The following is a 23,728-nucleotide window of genomic DNA, read 5'->3' on the forward strand; positions in this document are numbered from 1 at the left end:
CCTAGACCTGTGCATTCTGTATCACTGTAAATTATAAGAGGTAACCGTCTTGTAAAGTTCCACATTTGTTCAAATTTTAAAAATTACACATGGAGGAAGTACCAAAGGGGCAACTTGTGCTATTAATCTACATTAAGAGAATTTGTTATCCAGCACAAGTTCATTCCATGTAAGATACCTTTACAGCTGAGAGAAAGAAAACTTATCTTTCCAAGCTTGAAATAGGATCAAATTCACATGTGTCAGTGCCTACACTTTAATGTTGTTACAACTTTTGTTCAGACAAATTAAAATGCAACAAGTGTTAGAATTGGGCAAATTAAAAGTGCACTTTGAAAATATCCACTAGGGTTTGATTCAAATCATTACAAAAACCTAAAACATAAATGCATCACAATAGGTAGTTTGAAGGATATCAAGTGGATTTAAAACAAAGCCCCAATAAAATCAATCAATCAATCAATCAATGGAAGGGGTTTAGGGTGTAGGTTTGCTCGCTGAGCTGTAAGTTTGATATCCAGACATTTCATTACCTGGCTTGGTAACATCATCAGTGGCGACCTCCAAGTGAAGCGAAGCTTTTGTCTCCTGCTTTCTATTTATATCTCTGAGGCCTGGCACTCCAACCACAATGCCATAAACAAACCAATTGATCTAGATGCCATCTATCAACCCCTCAGAAAACGAACAGGAAATGACATCACCACAAACCCCAGGAACTCCATCCAGGAGAAAGATATAAATAGAAAGCAGGAGACAAAAGCTTCGCTTCACTTGGAGGTCGCCACTGATGATGTTACCTAGCCAGGTAATGAAACGTCTGGATATCAAACCTATAGCTCAGCGAGCAAACCTACACCCTAAACCTCAACCTGAGCTACAAACCTTCACAAACCTTGCAAAAATCAATGAAAGTTAAATTTCACTAAATTAAAATTTCATGTTTCAAATTATATTAACACATTGGCCTTCTTTAGAAGCCATTGCTCATTATGAAGAATACTTTTTGTTGGGTAAGGAAAATCTAAAAAAAGGATACAGATTTATGGCAATTGTTCTAATTGTTTGGATATTATGGCCATCTTAACAGTAAATTTAGATTCACATTATATAATGGTCCACATCTTCAAAAATTAAAAATTAATGGCCTTAGTTATGTTGGCTTAGAAGTGTAAAAAAATTTATATCTAACACTTTAGATCAAAAGGAAGCCAGTAGAGAAACTTAACGTAAGTTGGAGGCCCATTTTAATGATATCATGTTGATTCATTGAGCATCACTTTGCTTTTGCATCATTTTATGCAGGATCCAATCACCACCATTTTGCGTCAGCCTTTCCCGATCCTGAAGACACTATCAACTTTATCCCACTCCCTTCCTAACTTTCACCTTGTTCCTGAGCCTCACGTAAAAGAAAGATTTCAAGAGAGAATGCAGTGAGAAAAAGAAAAACAGCCTGCATGAGAAGTTAAAAAGACAGCATTTTTTTTTCACTATTTTAAATGTATTAGAAATCTTAAATGCACAAGAATCAAATTGTAATACAAGTTAATTCATTTACTAATATAGGATTTCTGAAATGCACAGTATTTCAGCATATCGTATATGCTTATATTTTGTACAGAAAAAGGTACTATAGGGTGTAACTAAAACTTTAACATAGATTGAAATGAAAATAAATCTAATTTCCATTAAAAATAAGTTAAAATTTTTGAAACTCACTTTACAGTATTAATGTATTGGTGTAACTAAGTTCTCCCTATACAAAACTTGGGGGAATTCAATAACATTGTAAATTGAAAACAGACTGTAGGTATGGACTAAGTCAGATTTTATCAGAGCAATAGCAAATTGTCAAATGCCAGTAAGGCCAAGGTGATGGAAGAGTGGAAACTGTAGAAACAACTGCAGGATAAAAAAAAGTGTTGCTGAGATGGAGTTAATGGAATAGATGATGATATTGCGAGGTGCACACAGAAAAGCAAAGTAAGTGTATTAATGAGCAGAGCTAGTAACTAGTCAAGATTTTGTAATCATTAAATTGTTTTAAGAATAAAGTAATCAGAAACGCAGTCTTCCTTACTAAGGGTTACATTGTACTTTGCTCAAAAACTACATGAATTCATGTAAAATTCTTAACTCACTTTTTAGATTAGAATCAATCTAAATATCATGGCATAGAGAACACAGAGGGCTAACACCTTCAACATATTGTCTAGCTATCACTATTGTTAACAGCTAATCTGAGAATGCAATTTTTTTTAAAAAAGGTTTTGTGATTTACATATGAAAGAAGTCAAACTGTCATGGTATTCTAACAGATCAAAGGCTTAACAGAATCAATGTATAATTTCAGTTACATCACACTAAATTTTTGCTAGAAATTCTGCGTTAGGATTGAGCCTTCCACTACCACGTGATGAAGGAGCGACACTCCGAAAGCTAATGTGCTTCCAATTAAACCACTTGGACTACAACCTGGTGTTGTGTGATTTTTAACTTCCTAACTATAGGTATAGTAGACAATATAGCATGATCAATCCACCTAAACTGTACATCTTCGGACTGTGGGAGGAAACCCACACAGATAGTTGCCCAAGGCTGGAATTGAACCTAGGTTCCTAGCACCAAAGCAGCAATGCTAACCACTTTGCTGCCCTCAAGAATACATTTTCAAACAAGAAACAGAAAAGCTCCTAACTCATTCAGCTAAATAAATACACTGTAGGTTTCAGTCAGTCATATTAAAGGATATTGGGGGCAAGGGTTGGGGTGAGGAGAGGAGAGAGAGTGAGATGGCAACCTCCTAAAAATCTGTCTAGAATCATGACCAGAAGACTTCATACTAAAATCTCCCCAATTAACAAATCCATATTAACTGCTAATTATGGAGAAAGAAACAAATTGAAGCTTATTCAAAAGTTAGGGACTACCAGACTCTGTTACACAGAGGGATTCTGGGAGATGACAACCCAGAACAGATACTACTATGCCAAGTCAGAAAAACAATTTGCTTTGAAAACAAAACAGAACACTAGTGAGATGAAATTCCAATTTGGAGAACTAAGCTTGTGAAGTGTTAAACACCATTGAAAATTGCCAAAGGGTACCTTGCTATACTGGAAGTCTATTTGATTAAGTTTATAAAAGGTTGATTAATGGGAACTTTATTTAAGAAGAGACTGAAATACTCACAATGCAGGGTGAGGGCAGGGAGAAGAGATCCTATTAAGTCATAGGAGCTCAGGACTCAACACGATAACAGTTAAAAATATAGTGTAATGCATTAGGCATTTTTTTTTTAAAAAAGCTGTATTAAGATTCAAAGGGAATACCATTTCTGCAGTTTGGTGCAGGGCTTCCCAAAGTGGGTCAAGACCCAACTGGGGTTGCGAACTAAAATTTTGGGCTCAAGATCCAAAGCAATAATGGACCATCACGGTGTTCTGACTGAAGTATAGCAACTGCACACCACACTAACAGACAGGCCCAAACTTACAAAGGGTTACCCCTTACTCTCGCAGGTCTCCCTTCAGTACTACGATAATTTTCAAATCTCAAAGTGGGGTTGTAACTGGAAAATGTTAAGGGAGCATTGGTTTAGTGTATTATTTGCCAACAAGGAATTTTTAAAAACATTCATTCATTCTTCAGATGTGAGCATGACTGGCTGGAACAGCATTTATTGTCCATCTCTATATGCCATTGAGAAGGTGCTAGTGAGCTGCCTATTTGATCTGCTGCAACAGACCCAAAATAGAGATTGAGTTCCAGAATTTTGACTTAGGATCTCTGAAGAAATGCCAGGGTATGCTATAAGCATTGTAACAAATAAGTGTCGATGCATCCAAATTTTTTTCAGATTACCTTAATCCTTAAAAGTAAAAGGAACTAGTGTATTTATCGATTTTCACAACCACCAGATGTCTCAAAGTGCTTTTTCAGCCAATCAAACCTTTTTTGGGTTGTTGTCACTGTTGTAGTGTAGGAATTAACAGTAACTAATTTGGATGCATCAAACATTCACGATCAGAATGTGACAATGAACAGATAAGCCATTTTCATAAGGTTTACTCAGGAATAAATGATGTTTAGGAAATTTCCCCCACTCTTCTTTGAAATAGTGTTACAAGATCTTTCATATTAATCTCATCAGTTAGATCAGGCCTCCAGTTTAACTTATTTCCAATAGTACAATATTCCCTTCATCCTCCTTTGGACTGTCAGCTTTAAATTTTGATACTAAGCCTTACAGTGCGACTTTGAAATCAGTACCTTATGATTCAGCGAGAGTGCTACCAAAAAAGGTTGCAGCTAACTATGTTCAAGAAGTATAATAAAACAAAGAAGAAGCATATATACTAGAGTTCTGAAACAAAACAAATTGCTGGAAAAACTCAGCAGGTCTGGCGGCATCTGTAAAAAGAAAACAGCATTAATATTACTTAAATGTTCAATGAATGTTTGCACTGCCATAATACCACTCAAATACTCCATGTATGAGCACTGACACCAAGAATGCTAGTGGGTAATTTCACTGCAGAGACCCTGACAGCCAAGTACAATCCTGCACTTGCTCAGTGTACCAGATATCTGATTCTACATTTTTCTTCTACCCAACTCAGATGCTGAAGACAATGGTAATGCTCTTCACTCAGATTAAACATTTATTAGAGTGTGAACTTGGCATTTTCCTAATGTATATGGATTAGATTAATATTCCTTTTTCTGGAAGAAATATTTATTAGATATAACTTTTCTTATGTAGTCAAGTTAATATGCTGATATAGAAACATGTCAATGCAGCTTTTCCTTTTTAAAAAACAGGAACAGAATTTTCAAGTTACATTTGGCATGCTAGTCACCTGCATCATCATTTGTGGTCAACTTGCGGTATCATTTTCAGAATTGTTTCAACGTTTGCAATCCAGGGTCAGCACGAAACTGTTCAAGTCTGGACATACTACAGTTTGATGCTGAGTAAAGGAGTGAACACTCTGCAAAATTTAATAACATTATCTTTACATAATACATTAAGTCTCTTACTTGCACAGTGCCAATTTGGCAGTGTAGAATTTGAGCCTGTATCCACTATAAAACAGTCCACACTAATTCTAAGTAATTCCCAGATAAAGACACAAATGGGCAGTTTATTAAAATCATCTAGAACCTTGACATAGAGGGTATAAAAAAAATAGTTCCACTGAATAGGACGTGGAGCTGCCAGTGTTGGACTGCAGTAGACAAAGTCAGAATTCACATGGAACCAGATTTTAGTCCAACAGGTTTATTTGAAATCATCAGCTTTTGGAGCATTGCTCCTTCATCTTCACTTGGCGGAGCAGTGCTCTGAAAGCTCGTGATTTCAAATAAACTTGCTGGACTATAACCTAGTGTCACTGCCCCGGCTGACACATTGCAGGAGCAGGCTGAGACAACCACCGAACTCATCTCCGCATACCTCGACACGGTCCTATCCCCCTTAGTCCAAGAACTCCCCACCTACGTTCAGGACACCACCCACGCCCTCCATCTCCTCCATGATTTTCGCTTCCCCGGTCCCCAACGCCTTATCTTCACCATGGACATCCAGTCCCTGTACACCTCCATCCCCCATCACGAAGGACTCAAAACCCTCCGCTTCTTCCTTTCCCGCCGTACCACCCAGTACCCTTCCACTGACACCCTCCTGGTCCTCACTCTGAACAACTTCTCTTTCCAATCCTCCCACTTCCTCCAAACCAAAGGAGTTGCCATGGGCACCCACATGGGCCCCAGCTATGCCTGCCTCTTCGTAGGATATGTGGAACAGTCCATCTTCCGCAACTACGCTGGCACCACCCTTTTCCTCCGCTACATCGATAACTGTATCGACGCTGCCTTCTGCTCCCACGAGGAGGTTGAACAGTTCATCCACTTTACCAACACCTTCCACCCCAACCTCAAATTCACCTGGACCGTCTCAGACTCCTCCCTCCCCTTCCTACACCTTTCCATTTCTATCTCGGGCGACCAAATCAACACAGACATTTACTATAAACCGACTGACTCCCACAGCTACCTAGACTACACCTCCTCCCACCCTGCCCCCTGTAAAAACGCCATCCCATATTCCCAATTCCTTCGTCTCCGCTGCATCTGCTCCCTGGAGGACCAGTTCCAATACCGTACAGCCCAGATGGCCTCCTTCTTCAAGGACCGCAGATTCCCCCCAGACGTGATCGACGATGCCCTCCACCGCATCTCCTCCGCCCTTGAGCCCCGCCGCTCCAACCGCCACCAGGACAGAACCCCACTGGTTCTCACCTACCACCCCACCAACCTCCATATACAGCGTATCATCCACCGTCATTTCCGCCACCTCCAAACAGACCCCACCACCAGGGATATATTTCCCTCCCCTCACCTATCAGCGTTCCGTAAAGACCATTCCCTCAGTGACTCCCTCGTCAGGTCCACACTCTCCACCAACCCAACCTCCACTCCTGGCACCTTCCCCTGCAACCGCAAGAAATGCAAAACTTGCGCCCACACCACCTCCCTTACTTCTCTGAGGCCCCAAGGGATCCTTCCATATCTGCCACAAATTCACCTGCACCTCCACACACATCATCTATTGCATCCGCTGCACCCGATGTGGCCTCCTCTATATTGGGGAGACAGGCCGTCTACTTGCGGAACGTTTCAGAGAACACCTCTGGGACACCCGGACCAACCAACCCAACCACCCCGTAGCTCAACACTTCAACTCCCCCTCCCACTCCACCAAGAACATGCAGGTCCTTGCACTTCTCCATCGCCAGACCATAACAACACAACGGCTGGAGGAAGAACGCCTCATCTTCCGCCTAGGAACCCACCAACCACAAGGGATGAACTCAGATTTCTCCAGTTTCCTCATTTCCCCTCCCCCCTACCTTGTCTCAGTCAAATCCCTCGAACTCAGCACTGCCTTCCTAACCTGCAATCTTCTTCCTGACCTCTCCGCCCCCACCCGACTCTGGCCTATCACCCTCACCTTGACCTCCTTCCACCTATCACATCTCCATCGCCCCTCCCCCAAGTCGCTCCTCCCTACCTTTTATCTTAGCCTACTTGGCACACTCTCCTCATTCCTGAAGGGCTTATGTCCGAAACATCGAATCTCCTGCTCCTTGGATGCTGCCTGACCTGCTGCGTTTTTCTAGCAACACATTTTCAGCTCTGATCTCCAGCATCTGCAGACCTCACTTTCTCCTATAACCTAGTGTCATGTGACTTCTGACCTTATCCACTGACTATGGCATACAAAAACATGGATATGAATACTCAAACAAATTAGAACTAACTAAACAATTCTCACAAAAAATTGTTATATTAAGATAGGCACTGTTCATAGGAATCCTGGATGGGATAGGGAGATTAAATTGTGAACAAGAATCACTCTTTGCCACTGCAGTAAACAGATATGTACAACACAAATGCTATCATACACATTCAAAACGTCCAATCTTCCTACCACCTTAGAGTCCAGGCAGCTTTTAGGAAGAATCCTCTTACCCAGAGCTACCCCCATCTGCACTATCTTTAAAACGAAAGTTAGGATTGTTGGACAAGATAGTGAACCAAAAAGTTTATTGCCGATTCCATAATAAAACACACTGCCAAACTTAATAAATTATATTTATGTAATTCATGTTAAATCTCTTTCCATTAACATTATGTTACTGTCAAAGTAGCCTGAATGGGCAGGTTTTGGAACACATATTTTGAAAAGTACACCGGATTAGGTCAAAGGAAGAGTAGATATCTAAATTATCCTTACTAAATAACAAACAATTAATATTTATTTTGATTTTTTTTAAAAAAAGTCAAAGCCAGTATTTAATATCATATATTTTACAAAGTTCAGCACTTAAAATGTAATAAAATTAGACTAATGATCTTGCATTGTATATTCAATTCCGATAAATGGTGTTCCTTTTTGGAATGCTTGTAGCCTACACCAACTTATATTGAAAAAACAAAATAAGTTTTAAATTGTGGAGATTTAGTAAGAATAACCTAGCATATTTACTCTTAACTGTCTTAAAAAGAACTGCATCACTTTTACCCAAAATTAGATTCCCCATTATTTAGAAAAAAGGCTAAACAATATTAAAACATTTTTTTTTAAAAAATAAATCAATGAATTGATTTTACAACTTGGAGGGAAATGAAAAGCATAGTATAAAAAAAATTATATTCAACAATTAGAAAGTTATGACAATTGTACAGTAAATAAACTTAGAAAACTGACTTCATTTAGAAAGTGAGTGCAGGTAGTTCTTCTATAAACGTGATGGTTGCATTCTCATGCAACACCACATTATTTTAAAAAGTGCTATTTCTAACTTGCGTAAGTGTTTGTGATGTAATCACATTACAGCCAACACACATTTTCAAAGTTCAATTTTAGAAACAGTGTCCCCAATTCATCAATCGCATTACAGCAAATTCATGTTAACAAAATATGAGTGTTATAGAAGAGCAACATGTACACACAAAAATCCAAGCATCCTATGCATATAAACATGTTTTGGAGTATTAAATTTTAAACTTAAGATCAAGGGAGAATTTTTTTTCCTCTTGACACCCTCAAATTTTGGAAAAATAGTAACAAAGATGAGCATTTTAAAATCATTGTTTATAATAATGTAAAGATGATCAAAATCTAAATTCATTAAACAAACTGGAAAGGACTTTAATCATGCAACATCAGCCAGTTAAGAGAGAACCACCCTTGAATATACAGTGACAGATTTTCCAGTTTTTAAAAACTATTTCTCAAATTGGCCCTAAATTGTACATCAAAATGTTTGTTTCTGTTGTGAAAATCTAACAACTGAGATATTCAGGACATCATGCAAAAAAGATATGAAATGAATTGAATTTCAACCATATTACATTGAAGTAATTTGAACAGAAACACTATCAAACAAAAAAAGGCTGACCGGAGACTAATTCAAAAGAGAAATAAAATAGCTGACCCAGGAATTCAGTCTATGCCTAGATGAACCTTTACTGATGTCACACTTCAAGATACCAGTTGAGACAACTGCTATAATGGTTTTGCTAGACTAGTGCCTTGCTAGTCCTTGATGACACATACAAATAGTTTCTCAAGTTGTTATTCGTTACATTCTGATCACATTAAATCTCATAGGAAAGCATTGTTTTAGCTGCTAATGAATTCGTAATTGCATTGAAATTCATTTTTAAAAACATAACATTGGTGTTTATCCTTGATAATAACTGTAATGTAACTGAATCACAGGGATAATACTGATTCAATATGCACAATGTTATCTCAATTGCATCCATCGTCCATATTCCACTCAATGATAAAACAGTTTCAACATCCTTTGATATTCATATCAGGTCCATTTTAATTCAACTATAAAGTCACACCAGTTTTGAAAGTTACTCAAATCGCAGAAAACAAGCTTACTTTTCAGGACCAGAAATTGCTATGGTGTGTTAAAATTCTTTGTAAGTAAACAGGACGTGCTGAATCCACTAAACCAGAGGGGAACATTGCTAACTGTAGCTTCCAGTCCACTGAGACTTCTACTTCATCTCAGCTTTACGACTAACTGCTTGGTGAAAGCTATGTAAAATCACATGCATGTTGAAAAAGTGAGAAAAATAAACAGAAATCAGTTGGTCATTACATCATTATATAATGTTCTTGTAATTAACTAACACAGTCTGCTTCTAGATCAGCTATCATGTTGGCACGCAGGAAAAACCTTGTAGCCTTGAAATGACAAAAAGATGAGCACAACTTCAAAGGGAAGCAGAACCTGTAAGACGTTCTGTATGTCTTCAGATTCTGCCAGATGATTTATTTCATGCTTAAATACACAAATGAACCTTGCCAATACAAAAAAAAGCCTACCTGAATATTTTTTTCACACTCAGTTTGTTGATGAAGGACAAGTTCACTTTCGAGCACAAATTTTTTCCCACATTTGTCACATATCTGCATTCGGCTGTGAGTGACATTCATGTGTTTTTCAAGATACCAACGATTATTGAAGACTCTGGGGCATTTCTCACAGGTGAGATGCTGTTTTTCTTCAATCGGTTTTTCTTTCTGGGTTGGAACTTTAGGGCTTTTTTTTCTTTTTTTCTTAGGCATATTAGTCTTTGCACTTTCCCTTGAAGGAATTGCTTCTGCTCTCCCCATTTTGCCGGTTTCCTTGGCTTTTCTGTTTTTAATGTAGTCTTCAATTTCTTCATCATCTTCAGTATCAATATCATCATCAAGCTCAACATCATCCTCTTCATTATCCCCATCGCTGGAGTCCATCCTTGCAGTTTTTTCAGACTGTGAAGACACACCTTCTGTCCCTTTTGACACGTTTAAAGTTTGATTGTTAAGGTTTACCTCAACTATGATTTGTTCTTGATTATAAGATTCTTGATCATCCGAGTCATTAGAGTCTTCTGCATCTCCCTCCATTCTGCGATTATCCTTGTCTTGCTTGCTTTCCTCATAATATGTTTGATCTCTTGCTTTCAAATGTCGTTTTGCCATTGTATCCTCCACTTTCACCAAGTAAGATTTATTTCCTTCTCTTGGATAAATCTTGGTGGATAAATCAAGTTCTCTATCAGCATTGCAATAAAACGGAGGGATCTGAGAACACGGTTTTCCCTCATGGGCCATTCCAGAAACATGCAAAGCACAACTGTTAAATAAATTCTTGCAAGTGTTGGCAATATGACTCATCCGAAGGCCCCCAACTATATTTACCCTCTTCTGTACATTACTTGCAATCACATTAAGCCTAGAAGCATAAGTGAAGCATAGTATCAGATTGAAACTTTGCAATGTTTGGGTTTCATTAAGGAGATCAAATTTCTGCAGCCACTTTGTCTGCGTGAGGAGTAATAGAAAGCAGCTATAAGCAGTCAACGTTTGTTTTATAGCAATGAACAATTGCTTCTGTTTTATCACAATAATGTTGTCGTCACAGCAGTGAGGCTCAAGCGTGCATTGCTCTCTTTGTTCATCAAGCATGTGCAAAGGCAAGTGGCATTCTCCAATAGGGTATTTTCCAAATGGTTGAGAGAACTCCTTTCAATCATTAGCTGTAAGAAGGAGAAACAAAAATCTTATTAGCTGTAAATCACAAAGCTTGGTATTACATTTACACATTTGATAAATAATCAAAAATGTGCAAGTCAATAAATAACAAAAGTTCAGCATGCTTCTTTTAAAGATGTATAACTCAAATCTTCAGCTTGATCAAAATTACAAAACCTTTCCTGCAATTCAGTGTTAGTTATTTATAATAATTTGTAACATAATACCCATTGTTCTGTAAATAGTGTGTCATTACAGTCTCTGAAATATCCCATTTTAACACTGATTAAAGCAAGTAATCCGCCACAGTGTTAAGTCAAGAGAATATCAATTCCTTGGGTACATCAGAAGTATATTATTGATTTAGATATTCTTTAGCATTATAAAAACATTCATTTTATTCTGCTAAAATCTAGATCCCAATGACTCATTGGAGTACCGGAGAACATATTTCTCTTGGTCCTGAAAAGTCTGCTTCAAGAATACCTCGAAGCAAAAGGTGTCCAAAAACACTTGCGCGAAAATTAAAGCTAGCTGGTTCATGCTGTAACAATGCAGTTGCAATACAGAATGCAGAATACAGAAAAATAACATAAACTGGATCTGTTTCAACTCAACAAACTAGGTGAGAACTATTATCTAGTTTGAGAGCAATTCCTTGACCAGAGTCAAACTGGATCACTTAGAATTTAAGCAAAAGACAGGCAATTGACTATCAGCAATCATTTACTGGTGTATGCTCCATGGCAACATCTCTGTCAGAGTCCACATGCAAGATAATTGATACTTTCTTCCCAAGGCATGAAATTTTGTTATCCCTCAACTTAGATATTTCTTGCAAATTGTCATGGTGCTTCAACAAAATGTGCTTTTCTTCAGCAATACCCAAAGCTATTTGAACCACAATTAAGCTCACAAGAGCTCACTGATCAGCTTTTGATGTTATAACAACTTCACTGCATCATCCTTTAGCAAGCAGCAAATCATTCACTTAACATAAAGAAAAATGGCAGATAATTGACAGCCAAATCCTACTTTTCAGAAGAATGAGGGAGCAACCTTTACTATAAGAATATGGAAATCACCGCACACAACTTTACTTCTGGAACAGAATTTCATACTTGAGCATTGCCTTTGGTGGGTGGAGGAGGTGGATTTGTGTCATTAACATCAAGTGCTGTTGCTGAGATTTGTGGGACCTCTGGATTGCATTTGCTATGCACTATAGGTGTTTGAGCAGTTTATTACTGATATTTATGATGTCAATTCTGGCTTTGCAATGAGTTGCACACGTGGATTGGATTTCTGTACTGACATTGTAAAGCTTTATTGGTTAAGTTTATTGTTTGTTCAAAATTGCAGAATTTTGTGCATTTATTCTATTTTCTACTGTCTACTTTAAAAATAAAAGTTACTGGTCTCGAGCCAGACTGAAATATAAATTTGATGACCAGGTCCGGGATTATAACACTCTTCGTATCCGTTGTCAAAAGCATCAGGGCTTAATTGAAACAAGGATCCAAAGAGGACTTTTGACCCTGTGAATGCTGAAAAGGGCGTTTCCTTAAGTGGAGGATATAGAGCTAGGAGTCATACTTTAAAAATAATGGATTATCTATTTAAGATAGAGATAGGAAACACATTTTCCCCCACTCAGAGGGTTTAGCTTCTTTGGAATTCCCTTCAGCCGAGCAGAGGCTGATAACCAAATTTGGTACCCATTGGGTTGGCCTCAACCAGGACCTTGGGTTCACGTCACATTACAGGCAAGCCCATTGCACTATACACACACACTCATATACACACCCTCTCAGACTTAAACCCTTTTACACTCTCACCCTTTCAGACACTCATAACCCTCTTTCCCCCCCCCCCCCCCCCCCCCACACACACACACACAAAGGTTGTGGGGTGAATTTGTACTTGCAGAATTATATTTTACTTCGCTCAAAAACTGCATGAATCCAAGCAAGATTGTGCAATTCAATTTTTAGATTAGAATCAGACTGGCCATTGGCACAGACAGCCTCACAGGGGTTAACACCTTCAATACCTTATCTGGGCCAACATGACACCAATTGTTAAAGTACACTTGAGAATGTAACTTTTAAAACTGGTTTTGTGATTTACATATGAAAGAACCGAAACCAACATAGTCATTCTAAAAGATGAGAGACTTAAACAATCCAGGTCTTTTTCAATATGTAACTTCAGTTACATCACTGTAAACTTTTGCTATAAATACTGTGTCTTACAATCTTATTCTCCACAATCACCTGAAGGTGCAGCACTCCTAAAACTAGCGCTTCCAAATAAGCTTTTTGGACTATAACCTGGTGTTGCGTGATTTTTAACTGTCTGTAAAGGGTGAGCAATCAAACTTCAAGTACACTGGACAAACAAATGACAATGGGAAGAGAGACAGTTAATACAGGACTGAAAATGTTATATCTGAAGGCACGCACTAGAAAGGAATAAAGGTAAATGAGCTTCTGGTGCAGATTGAAATCGGCAAGTATGATGTGCGGTCATCACGGAGACGTGGCTGCAAGGGGATCAAGACTAGGAGCTAAATATTCAAAGGCAGACATCATACTGAAAAGATAGGCAAGTGGGCAGAGGGAGTGGGGTTGCCTTATTAATAGGAAATGAAAATAAATCAATGGTAAGAAATGAAGTAGGGTCAGATGGTGTAAAATCTGTGTGGGTAGAATTGAGGAACCATAAAAAAAAGGTTTAAAAACAAACATACTTTGAGTCATGAATGGGCCTCCAAATAGTAGTCAGGAGCTAGGTGCAAGATACACCAGGAGCTAGAAAAGATCTGTAGGAAAGTCAAAGTTACAGTGGTCATGGGGGATTTCAATATGCAGGCAGACTGGGAAAATCAGGTTGGTAGTGGTTTGTAAGAAAAAGGCATTGTGGAACGTCTACAAGATGGCTTTTTGGAGCAGCTTTTGGTGGACCCCTTTAGGGAACAGGCAATACTGGATTTAGTTTTGTTCAATGAGGCAGACTTGATAAGCAAGCTTAAGGTGAAGGAACCCTTAAGGAAGCAGTTATCATAACATGATCGAATTTACTCTGCAATTTGAGAGTGAGAGTGAGAGCAAGAATGAGAGAGAATAGAACCAGAGGTAACAGTATTTCAGCTGAATAAAGACAACTACAGAGACAGAAGGGAGGAGCTGGGTAGAACTGACTGGGTGAGGAGCCTAGCAAGAAAGACAATGAACAAAAGGCAGGAGTTTCTGGGAGTAATTCAGGAGACACAGCAGAGATTCGTCCCAACGAGAGAGCAGCATGGTACAGGGAGAATGAGGCAACCATGGCTGACTAGGGAAGTCAGGGATAGCATAAAAGCAAAGGAGAAAGCATGTAACAGTGGGAAACCAGAGGATTGGGGAGTTTATAAAGATCAAGAGGGCAATATATTAAAAAAAGGGAGAAATTTAAATATTAGGGTAAGCTGTCCAGTAATAAAAGCCTGTAAGGGTTTCTTTAGATATCTAAAAGGGGCAAAAGAGAGGCATAAGTAGACATTGGGCTGCTGGAAAATGACGCAGGAGAGAAAATAGTGGGGAACAAAAGAAATAGTTGAGGATCTGAATAATTAATTTGTGTCAGTCTTTACAGTGGAAGACAGGAGTAATATCCCAAACATTCAAGAGTGAGAGGCCAGAGATGAGTATGGTGGCAAACACAAAGGAGACAGTGCTGGAAAAACTGAATGGCCTGAAGGTGGACAAATCACCTGGACCAGAAACTCCACCCCAGAGTTCTAAGGGAGATAGTTGAAGAGATAGTGGAAGCATTAGTGGTAATCTTTCAGGAAGCACTTGAATCAGGAAGGGTCCCAGAAGAAAATCGCTAACGTACACCCATGTTTAAAAAGGGAGTAAGGCAAAAGATGGAAAATTACAGACCAATTAGCCTAACCTCTGTCGTGGGTAAGATCCAGGAATCCATTGTGAAGGATCAGAAGCATATGGTAAAAGAGTAGAGTCAGCCTGATGAATTTCCTAGAGTTCCTTGAGCAAGTAATGAGTATGTTAGACCAAGGAGAACCAATGGATTTTATTTATCTGGACTTCAAGAAGGCCTCTCTGACAAGGTACCACACAGGAGGCTATTGAGTAAGACAGGGGTCCATGGTTTTGGAGGCAAGGTATTAGCATGGATAGAAGCTTGGCTGTCTGGCAGAGCGCAGAGAGTGGGTTAAAATGGTCCGTCTCAGGTTGGCAGCCAGTAACGAGTGGTGTCCTGCAAGGCTCAGTGTTGGACCACAACTTTTCACTTGACACATTAACAATCAAGATGAAGAAACTGAGGGCATCCTGGCTAAGTTTGCAGACAGCACAAAGATAGGCAGAGGGACAGGTAGCATCGTAGAGGCAGGGAAGCTACAGAAGCATTGGACAGCTTAGGAGAGTGGGCAAAGAAGTGGCAGATGGAGTACAATGTGGGAAAGTGTGAGGTCATGCACCTTGGTAGGAAGAAGAGGCATGGATTATTTTCTAAATGGAGAAAATTTAGAAGTCTGAAGTGCAAAGAGCCTTGGGAATTCTAGTCCAGCATTCTCTCAAGGTAAACTTGTAGGTTATGTCAGTAGTTAGGAAGGCAAATGCAATGAGGGCATTTCTTTTGAGGAGACTTGAATACAAAAACAGGGATGTACTTCTGAAACTATAAAAGACTCTGGTTGGGCCACATTTGGAGTACTGTGCGCAGTTTTGGGTCCCATATCTCAGAAAGGATGTACTAGTCCTGGGGGGTGTTCAGAGGTGCACGAGAATAGTCCCAGGAATGAACAGCTTAAAATATGAGGAACATTTGGGGGACTCTGGGTCTACATTCAATGGAGTTTAGAAGGATGAGGGGGATCTAATTGAAACTTCCAGAATACTGAATGGCCTTGTCAGAGTGGATGTTGGGAAGATGTCTATTGGTAGGAGAGACTCAGACCCGAATGCATGGTCTTAGAGTAAAAGGGATGATCTTTTAGAACATAGAAAAGGAGAAACTTTGTCAGCCAGAGAGTGGCGAATCTATGGAATTCACCACCACAGAAAGTTGTGGAGGCCAGGACATTGAGGAAATCAGGTGGCCAAGTCATTGAGGGCAGCACAGTGGCTGAGTGGTTAGCACTGCTGCCTCACAGCACCTGTCTGTGTGGAGTTTGCACGTTCTCCCAGTGTCTGTGTGGGGTTCCTCCCACAATCCAAAGATGTGGGAGTCAGGTGAATTGCCCATGGTGTTAGGTGCGTTAGTCAAGGAGGAATGGGTCTGGGTGGATTACTCTTTGGAGGGTTAGAGTGGACTTACTGGTCTGAAGGGCTTGTTTCCATACTGTAGGAAATCTAATCTATATAAGGAGATAGATTCTGGAGTATCAAGGGTTACAGGGTTAAAGTGGGAGACTGAAGTTCAAAATCTTATCAACCATGACTGAATGGCGAGCAGACTATGGACTAAATGGCCTAATTTCAGCTCCTATGTCTTAGCATTAGGCTCAATCACAAGCGTTGTTCACTTCCTAAATCAAACAAACTTTTATTGTTTGTTAACTGTAAATTCAGGATATTTCAACCAACAAGAGACTAAGCAGCAGATTGTGGGACCTGATTACGTTATTTCAAAATGCCTGACCTTTCCTTCCTGAAAGCCAATTAGGAATCATGATTCAAATCTCAACCCCAAACTGGATCATGGTCACAAGAAACAATATTTGACAATAGGATTTATAAATTGCATTATAATACTCAGTATTAAAACTTCACTCCTTCCAAATCTAGTAAAATTCCATTCAATGCATTTTTTAAAAAAAAATCAGTTGTGGGATGTGGGCATCACTGGCTGACCAGCATTTATTGCCAATCCTTAGCTGCCCTTGAGAAGGGAGCAGTGAGCTGCCCACTTGAACTACTGCAGGTCACCTGCTATGGGTTGACCCACAATGCCATCAGGGAGGGATTTCAAGGATTGGAGATCCAGTGACAGTGAAGGAATACAATATATTTCCAAGTTAGGATGGTGAATGGCTTGGAGGTAAACTTTTAGATAGTCGATGTTCCCATGTATCTACTGCCCTTGTCCTTTTAGCTGGAAATGGTCATGTGTTTGGAAAGTGCTGCCTGAGGATCTTTGGTGAATTTCTGCAAGTGCAGCTAGTACACACTGCTGCTCCTGAGTGTCGATGTTGAAGAGAGTGAATGCATGTGGATGTAGTTCCAAACAAGCGGGCTGCTTGGTCCTGGATGGTGTCAGATTCTTGAACATTGTTGGGAATGCACTCATCCAGGCAAGGAGGAGTGTATTTCATCATACACCTGATTTGTGCCTTGTAGATGGTGGACAGGCTTTGGGGACTCAGAAGACTAGTTACTCCCTGCAGTATTCCTAGCTTCTGACCTACTCTTGTAGCCACTGTTTTTATGTGATGAATCCAGTTGAGTTTTTGGTCAATGATAAACCAGAGGATGTTACTAGTGGAGGGTTCAGTATTGATTACACCATCAAATGCTAAGGGGCAGTGGTCAGATTGTCACTTATCGATTATGGTCACAACATGATATTTTTGTGGCACAAATGTTACTTGCCACTTGTCAGCCTAACCCTGGATATTGTTCAGGTCTTGTTACATTTGAACATAAGACTCCTCAGATACTGAAGCAGTCTGAATGGTGCGGAACATTGGCAAACATCCCCACTTCTGACCTTACGATGGAGGGAAGGTAATTGATTAAACTGCTGAAGTAGTGCTTCAGAGATGTTCTGGAGCTGACATGACTGACCTCCAGCAACCACAAACATCTGATGTCACATATGGCTCCCAACAGCAGAGTTTGCTCCCGATATCTATTTGATTCCAGTTTTGCTAAGGTTTCTTGATGCCACATTCAGTCAAATGTAGTTTTGGTGTCAAGGGCTGTCACTCTCACCTCATCTCTGGAATTCAGCTCTTTTGTCCATGTTTGGACAAAGGATGAAATTAGGTCAAGAGCTGAGTAGCCCTGGCAGAATCCAAACTGGGAACTGATCAAATTATTGCTGAGCAGGTGCTGCTTTATAGTACTGTTGATGACATCTTTCATCACTTGACTGATGATAACTAATTACTACCCCATCAATCTATTCTCCATGTTGAATTTGTCCTGCTTTTTTATGTACAATTTTCCACATTGTCAGGTGGATACTGGTGTTTTAACTGTAATGGAACAGCTTGGTTAAGGGAGTAGCAAGTGCTGAAGCATAAGTCTTCAGTCCTATTGCCAGAATTTTGTCAGGGCCCAAAACCTTTGGGGTATACAGTGCCTCCAATGTTTTTTTGATATCATGTGAAGTGAATCGAAATAGCTGTAGATTGGTATCTACCAAGCTGGGGACCACTGTAGGAGGCAGAAATAGATCATCCACTCAGCACATCTGGCTGAAAGCTTCATCTTTATCTTTTGCACTGATGTGCTGGGCTCTTCCATTGTTAAGGATGGGGATATTTGTGGAGCTAGGTAAAAACCTGTGGAGCTAGGTAAAAGCCCTTCCTGATGAAGGGCTTTTGCCCGAAATGTCGATTTTCCTGCTCCTCAGATGCTGCCTGAACTGCTGTGCTTTTCCAGCACCACTCTAATCCGATATTTGTGGAGCTGGCTCCTCCATGGAGTTGTTTAATCATCCATCACTATTCATGACTGATGTGGCAGGACTGCAGAGCTTGGATCTGATCCACTGGCTGTGGAATCACTTAGCTCCGTCTATCACTCGTGGCTTATGCTGTTTGGCATGAAAGTAGTCCTCTTTGGTAGCTTCACCATGTTGACTTCCCATGTTTAGGTATACCTGATGCAGGTCCTGGTATGCACTCCTGCACTCTCCATTGAACTAGGGTTGATCCGTGGCTTGATAGTAATAGTATGCTGGGCTATGAGGTTAGATTGTGGAGTACAATTCTGCTGTTGCTGATGGCCTTCAGTTCCTCATGGATGCCCAGTTTTAGGTTGCTAGATCTGGCTTGATGGGGCAGACCATAAAAAAAAACAGGAATACATGAGAACAAAATACTGCCTGTGTTCACAGAATTAACTGGTTTATTACATTCTTACTGTAAACAGAGACACCTTACACTGAGCAAACATGAACTAAATGTTTTACTCCTTTAAACACATTCCTTTATGCAAGCGAGATTTACCATCAGCTTTCCAAATTTCAAAATGGCCTTCACATAAAATGCGGATATTTGTTTCCAACTTCTGATTTGTTCTGCATTGTACAGTTTTGAAGATAATTAAACTGATAAAGATTTGAGATTTTTGTTCACATCACTACTCATTTCTGCAAGTTGTATCATATTCCTGTCATACAATTTATGCATTTCTAGGTACCAAAACGCAACAAATGTATACTCCCCTAGACTCAGCTTTGAACCATGTCACTCTAAAATGAACAAGTATTGCAAAGTTATGAATTGTACATAAACCAATAGATTACTCGATGTTCCCACCGAAAGGCCTAATTTCTCATTAAGTGAAATAGGCTATCACACAAAAATCAAAATCAATTTAATAAAAATCAAAAGATCTGCGGGTGCTGTAAATCAGAAACAAACAAACAGAAATTACTGGAAAAGCAAGGGGCATTCTGAGGAAGGGTCACTGGACTGGAAACATTAACTCTGATTTCTCTCCACAGATGCTGCCAGCCCTGCTGAGCTTTACCAGCAATTTCTGTTTTTATTTCAGCCAATAGGACGGCTGGTCCAACACTTAAAGTGCTGAAGTTGAATTCTGATTGTGAATTGATTCTCAGATCAAATAAGCTTCTCAAATACAACGCAACTACATTTGCAATTATATAAAGGCAAAAAGGTATTTCTCAGGAGGGGAGTACAACTGTGTGAGGTAGACTTTGCCAACCAACTGAGAATATCTGGAAATTTGAATCAAAGTGGGAATTCAATGCACATTGATAGTTCAAGTAAAGTTTATTAAAATAAGGTATCTCAGCTGGCATCATATTTGAGTTTACCAAAGTAAGTTTAAAAAAGGGTGCTGAGTGAGACATTGTGAAGGATGGAGGAGATGCTATTTTCCATTACATTTTTTCAGCCTTCAGCATTTGACTTCCAATTTTCTGCAGTAATTACCTTTATTAGAAACTAAGTTTCATGAGCAAGTATTGTAAAGCTTACTGGCAGTGCTAAAACATTTTGCGAGGTGTATGCTGTATTCATTATAATCAATCAATTAATTAGCAATGACCAACAGACTGGACTTGGCAGGGCAAGTAACGTAAGTGCAGAACATAGGAGATTCTGGTATGGATGGCTGTGAAACAGTGATAGTGTCCCAACCTTTGGGCCAAAAGACTCTGTTCAAGTACCACCTGCACCACACAATAACATCTCAACAGCTTGATTAGAAAACACAGAGAAGAGATTCTGTTTGTTGATAAAACCCATGGCAAACATGTGAAAGTACTTAAGGTCAGATTTATTGAGCTGGAGGCCAGCAGCAGACACTACAGTTAATTAGGAAGGGAGAAATTTACTTAACCCTTCATTTCAGGAGACTATTCTTGGGTATGAGTGTGTCTTCTGATTTGGACAGTGGTCAGGAACAGGAAGATCGGACTACAGATGAGGCAGGCAAGGGGAACCGGAAGGCAGGAACCTGAGCCTTTGCAATATTCCAACTGGGCTGACATTCTCAGCTCAGCTTTAACTTCACACCTTTAAATGCATTGCTTGAGCTGAGAGTTCACTTTTTTTTTATATAAAACCTTGTTATCTCAGAAATGTGACTTGAAAAGGAATTCTGGGATTTACATATTAATGAATTGAAACCTGCAACCCACCCTAAAAAATGAAAGACTTAACAACAATCTATGTTTGTTCAATATATCATATCAGTTGCATAACACCATGATCTTGTGTTATCAATTCTGTGTCTTATGATCCTGCCCCACTGGCTATCTGACAAAGGAGCAGCGCTCCGAAAGCTAGTACTTCAAAATAAATCTGTTGGTCTATAATCTGGTGTTGAGAGTGTTTTAACTTTGTCCACCCCAATCCAACACTGGCACCTCCTCATCATCTGAATGATTATGAGAGTTCCACAGTGGATTAGCTCATTGGCAACGGCAGCATGATATAGGGAGCCTTTAAAGATTGAGGAGTGAGGAGGAATGTAGTAGTAGCAGAAAACAGTACAATGAAGGGAAATTGACACTGATTGTGCAGTTTATTTGCAGTGAAGAGTGCAAGTCCAGACAGCTGAGTGTCTGTCGGGTGCCAGGGCTTGGGATACCTGCTCTGGGCTTGAGAAGTAACCCTGCAGTAGGAACAGTATATAAACAAATACACATGTTTATCAGATGATTGTCACGCTGTGTGCAGATTTCAGTCAGCCACTTCATGTTTTTGCTCTTGAAAATCAATATTAGCTTTAAAAATGCATATTTCAAAATTAACCAAGACTTAAATATTTAAGTTAGACTAACAAAAATAATCATAGCTAGAAATGTATTTTCTAATTTCAACTAGACAACCAATTGGGTTGTATGGATCATGTTGCCAATTATGAATTTATGACACTTTAGTGCAGCACATTAGGATAGGAGTTTGTGGGCGGCACGGTAGCACAGTGGTTAGCACTGCTGCCTCACAGTGCCAGAGACCCGGGTTCAATTCCCGCCTCAGGCGACTGACTGTGTGGAGTTTGTACGTTCTCCCCGTGTCTGCGTGGGTTTCCTCTGGGTGCTCCGGTTTCCTCCCACAGTCCAAAGATGTGCCGGGTCAGGTGAATTGGCCATGCTAAATTGTCCGTAGTGTTAGGTAGGGGGTAAATGTAGGGGTATGGGTAGGTTGCGCTTCGACGGGTCGGTGTGGACTTGTTGGGCCGAAGGGCCTGTTTCCACACTAAGTAACCTAATCTAAAGGAATATGATGTAGTGATAAATTTTAGGGCTCATGTGAAATTACCATGCTATTGGATCTCTAAGTGCTAGTGGTTGTCTTGCTGAGACAGGAGGAAACATGCACATCACTGGTGAATTTGGAACGATGGCAACTGACTTAAGGCTTTCAAGCAAGACTTTTTTTTTAAAAAAAGTTTGTCCAATCCATTGTTGGGAGCGAAACCAAAAAAGTGACTTGTAACAAATGGAAGCAGTTCTTTTATTTCACTGCATATTTGTTTAGGATGAATTTTTAATAACAAAGATCAATAACAAAAGCCTAGCCCAAGCCAATGCAACCTGAGTACTCCTCCAATACAGTTTGTTTCCATTCTGCATCACCACTTAATTCCCTTCACGATTTTCCCTTTCCAGTGGTACAGTGAGATACTCTTGAGATAGACTCTCACCCCACTTAGCATGGTCAAGGTGTAGTAATTAAATGAAAAGTCAAATCCAGTTTAGAAAACTTTTATGGACTAATCTCAGTACATTAAAATTGAAAATACATTTTCGTATGAGAGAGAACATGGTAGGTGTGTGTGTGTGTGTGTGTGTGTGTGTGTACACACCTTTCCTCAGCAGATTAATCAAGGAACCAAATGACTAGTATCAGTCACAAAAAAGTGTAAAGACACATTATAAATGACTAGTAAGCATCCATTCTATTTCCTCAGAAAAGAGTTATATCTTTATCTGATCTTTATGCTAACACTTAACAAATTCAAGCTATCGTAAACGTTTATTTAAAAGTGGATTCTAAGATTGTTGTGGTAGTTTTCCCTTAATAGAAATTAGAGTTACAACAGTAACACATGGTATATGGCATGAATAGTCAAGTATGATCTATTCTTTGAAATCGTATAAAGTCTTTTCAGTGATGAATTGGAGATGGATTAGGATTAACCCTTTCTCTAGAAACCCAATTCTCTGATCTGAATTCCAAACTGAGAATTAAATGTTACAGCCTCAGTTACACTCACCATTTTCTAAATATTCTCTATATGTAAAGCTGCTCCTTTTTAAAACTTCTGCTGCTAACACAAGATTATGTGCCAATTAAATTAAAACTCGTAATTTTCTCATCAATACTGGTGTAATCCATTACCCTTGTAGTTTATCAACTGGACTCTAAAAAAATTGGTTTTGGTGCACAACATGTGTATCATTAAAACTGCCAGTAAGTTCAACAGAATTATCTTGTGATTTGGATCAGTTTGACACAGTTAACTCGAATGATATATTCTTTGAATGCTGGTGTCTATTTCCCAGTTAAAAAAAAAATCAGGGAGAAATTCAAACTAAATATTCTTCTAATCATGGCTTCAAATAAATCCTTCAAAATGAAATCCAATAGAACAAAAACATTATCAGAAGTTATATTGGGTTTATTCTCAGATCATGCATTAATTTTTAAATATACAGATATGTTTACGCATTACAATAACATTTTCAAGCTATTTTAGTAATAGGCTTTAAAAGAATGTCTAATTAAAATTTCGTGATTTAAAAATGCACAGAAGATACAATTAAGTTACCAGAAACATTTTACACAATTTGCAGTAATTCTGAAAAACTATTTTAATTATACTGTGATTTCACTGTATAACAAATGCTTTATACAAATGCAAAAACAAAAACAAATTGCTGGAAAAGCTCAGCAGG

General features: G+C 39.2%; 1 protein-coding gene across 7 annotated transcripts in view; it reads right to left on the reverse strand.

Moving 5' to 3' along the window:
* LOC132830900 (zinc finger protein 652-like) overlaps positions 1–23,728 on the reverse strand; it is a 73,108-nt gene that overhangs the window by 19,663 nt on the left and 29,717 nt on the right. For 6 of the 7 annotated variants that reach the window (XM_060848839.1, XM_060848838.1, XM_060848835.1 and 3 more), the window contains one exon: positions 9,920–11,118. In XM_060848839.1, coding sequence (XP_060704822.1) covers positions 9,920–11,047 — 1,128 coding nt within the window. In that variant the 5' untranslated portion in view covers positions 11,048–11,118. Of the gene's footprint in view, positions 1–9,919; positions 11,119–18,949; positions 19,121–23,728 lie in introns of all 7 variants that reach the window. The other variant, XM_060848837.1, reaches the window with a different exon arrangement.

The sequence above is a fragment of the Hemiscyllium ocellatum genome, chromosome 32 (assembly GCF_020745735.1).
Source record: "Hemiscyllium ocellatum isolate sHemOce1 chromosome 32, sHemOce1.pat.X.cur, whole genome shotgun sequence".
Lineage (NCBI taxonomy): Eukaryota > Metazoa > Chordata > Chondrichthyes > Orectolobiformes > Hemiscylliidae > Hemiscyllium > Hemiscyllium ocellatum.